The sequence below is a fragment of the Nanorana parkeri genome, unplaced genomic scaffold, assembly GCF_000935625.1.
Source record: "Nanorana parkeri isolate BGI_ZX_2015 unplaced genomic scaffold, ASM93562v1 scaffold763, whole genome shotgun sequence".
NCBI lineage: Eukaryota > Metazoa > Chordata > Amphibia > Anura > Dicroglossidae > Nanorana > Nanorana parkeri.
In genome coordinates, this window is record NW_017307031.1 from 482,949 (window position 1) to 485,760 (window position 2,812).

Sequence of the window (2,812 nt, forward strand, 5' to 3'; positions counted from 1 at the left end):
CTCCCCTTACCCTGGCAGATGGCCAGCACGGCTCCTAGGATGAGGATGATGAGGATCTTGGAGTGCAGAGTATCCATGGTTGGTGGTTGGAGGAGGATGAGGATACAATGTAACACAGCTGTGATAAGAGTCTACCCCACTCTGTGTCCTGTGCTCCTCTGTACTCTCCTGTGCTCCTCTGTACTCTCCTGTGCTCCTCTGTACTCTCCTGTGCTCCTCTGTATTCTGATCTTCTCTCATCTCTGCTCCTCTCTATTTATTGACCCGGCTGAAGTTTCATTTTCATTTCTGGAGATGGCCCCACCCCTTCCTCCTCTATAGGGACAGCAGTGCCCCCCTCCATTTACAATCAGGGTTGGGGGGAAGGGCAGAGAAAACTATAAAAATTCCCCAACTACTTATTTGTCTTTATTTTTTATTTTTTTTGCAATATTGCAATCCGGAAACACGCTGAGGATTTATCACAATGACTCATCTTCAGCCTTTGTAGAAAGTGACTTCTCATAAAAAAAACTGCCCCCCCCATCCCCCTTCCTATAGTGATTGATGGGGGTCTGTCCGGGATCTCCGCTGAGTATCTATTCCAGTAGCACATCTGTGAGTGTGTGGGCTCACGCAGCATCCAGGCTCATTTGTTAATGGCGTCCCCAATGTGGACAGGAAGACGCGCGTTTCTGCTCCACATTTGCGTGCATTAAAAGACGCACAGCACGGAAGCGAAAAACGCGGCACATGTGTTGCAAAACGGACTGGACAAAATGTGACATGCAGTATTTTCTCTGTCCGGACCGAGACGGACTGCGCACGTGAGCAGTGGCGTCACAAGGGGGTGCGGGCCGTACCCGGGTGACACCATCGGAGGGGTGACACCAAAATGACTCACAGTCATTTTGGTGTCATCCGCCTCTTAAAAGTCGGGCGCTCGGTCATGGACCCGGCGGCATTCCTTATCCCGCCGGGTGACTGTCCCCTCCTCTCTCTGCCGGCGTCCATCACCAAGATGGCCGCCGGCAGGTATCAGAATACTGCCGCGCGTGCGCGATGACGCGGGGTGAAACTCGGTTACCGCTCCGGGTTTCACCCAGCCTCGGGACGCCCCTGCACGTGAGAACTGTAGCCCACAAAACGCATAGGGATACATTGGGATGTATTTTGGGTGCAGGAGCGCAGGGTTCTGGTCCAGACACAATCCGGACGTCGTGTGAACAAGCCCTTAAAATCAGTCTCCTTATCCTGGTGGTTGGTAAGCTTTATAACCCGAGTCTATTGGCTTGAATGGGACCTGAGCACGGCTGTGGTGCTGCATCCCAATGTAGGGAAGAATAAGAACTACCGTACAAGTTGCCGCACTTACTTACTTACTTTATTGTAGAACAATTTGTTATATTACAAAATCATTTGGCAGCAGGTCAACTTCATATCCATACCCACAGCCCCCCGCCATCAGCAAGTTGCATCCATAACTATGGCAGAGGTTTACTCCTTAAATAATTAGCCAAACCGGATATCACTTCATTCCAAAAACATTAACCCCTTACTGACACTGTGATTACACAAATAACAAAATCCCCAACCTAAGCATAACACATACAAATTATACATAGAAATGAAGAGTATAAGACCCCATTCACACTGAGCTACATCAGAGCGACTTTGAGCTGAGCGACATTGAGCCACAGTGCACATTTCGTAGCGCGACTTTTCGCAGGGACTTTGTAGCTGCTACATTGGGCTGTAACCAATCGAAAGCAGTCATGACGCGACATCATTCCTTCCTTCTTATATTTCTGTGCAAAAGTGACGCTTCTGTAGTGTGCCGTAGCGCGACATTGAGCTACACCATTAAAGTCTATTGGGGCCAAATCGCACAAAATCCACCGGAAAAATAGGTTGTGTTCGAGCGACGATCTACAGGCGACATTGAGCTGCGAGATGTGAACAGCTCCATTGAAATGCATTGGACGAGCTACATAGAGCGACATTGAGCTGATATTTCAGCTGCAAAATCGCTCAGTGTGAACGGGGTCTACACTGAGCGTATTATTTCCGCGCGATATCGCGCATATTTACTGCGCAATATCGCTCTCCAATGCATGTCAATGGGGCTGTGTTCGTTGCTGTCGCGTGCCGCTAGAACAGGACCCTTTTTGGCGTGGATTTCTGCGCTTTTCTACTCTTCCCAAACCGCGAGATATCGCGCAAAATGACAATGCCGTGTGATATTGCGCAAGATGACAATCGCGCGATTTGCGATACACTCAGTGACATACCTTGCAAGCGGATCCGCACGGCCGGGATAGCGTGACTGTTCGGGGCGACGCTCCAGCGACGATCGCGCGACCTTCACCGTCGGGCTGCATGCAAAAAAATTAAAATTGCGCGACATCCGTGGGAAAAAGGGTCCCGCACAAGCGACCCGCGACCGTGACGAGCGACATGGAGCTGTTCAATAGAACAGCTCCATTGAATATCATTGGACGGCGACTTCTTGCGATATTGCGGCGGAAATCGTGCAATAAAACGCCCAGTGTGAACGGGGTCTAACTAGTGTTACAAGAGATCCCTACCTCAAATAAGAAAAATAAACAGTTTACAGAGACTTAGGCTGGGCACACACCTTACAACCAGCGCAAGACTTTTTCCGATGACCGCAATGCCGAACGGGCAGTGTGCGCTTGCGCACACCGGCCCGTGCGGCTGTTATCGTACGGACATGCCACAAACCCGCCGAACATCGTACGATGCTCGGCGGGTTTTCGAACATGTCCGTAAGTTTAAAGTCGTGCGACCTTACAGTAGTAGAGGTCGCACG

The 2,812-nt window shown here is 50.2% G+C and overlaps 1 protein-coding gene across 1 annotated transcript in view; it reads right to left on the minus strand.

The window, feature by feature from the left end:
- Nucleotides 1–153, minus strand: part of LOC108793593 (C-C motif chemokine 19-like) — a 22,234-nt gene extending 22,081 nt beyond the window's left edge. The window contains exon 1 of the mRNA XM_018564583.1: nucleotides 11–153. Within this exon, the coding sequence (XP_018420085.1) occupies nucleotides 11–77 (67 nt within the window). The 5' untranslated portion in view covers nucleotides 78–153. The remainder of the gene's footprint in view (nucleotides 1–10) is intronic.
- Between the last annotated feature and the right edge of the window lie 2,659 nt (nucleotides 154–2,812).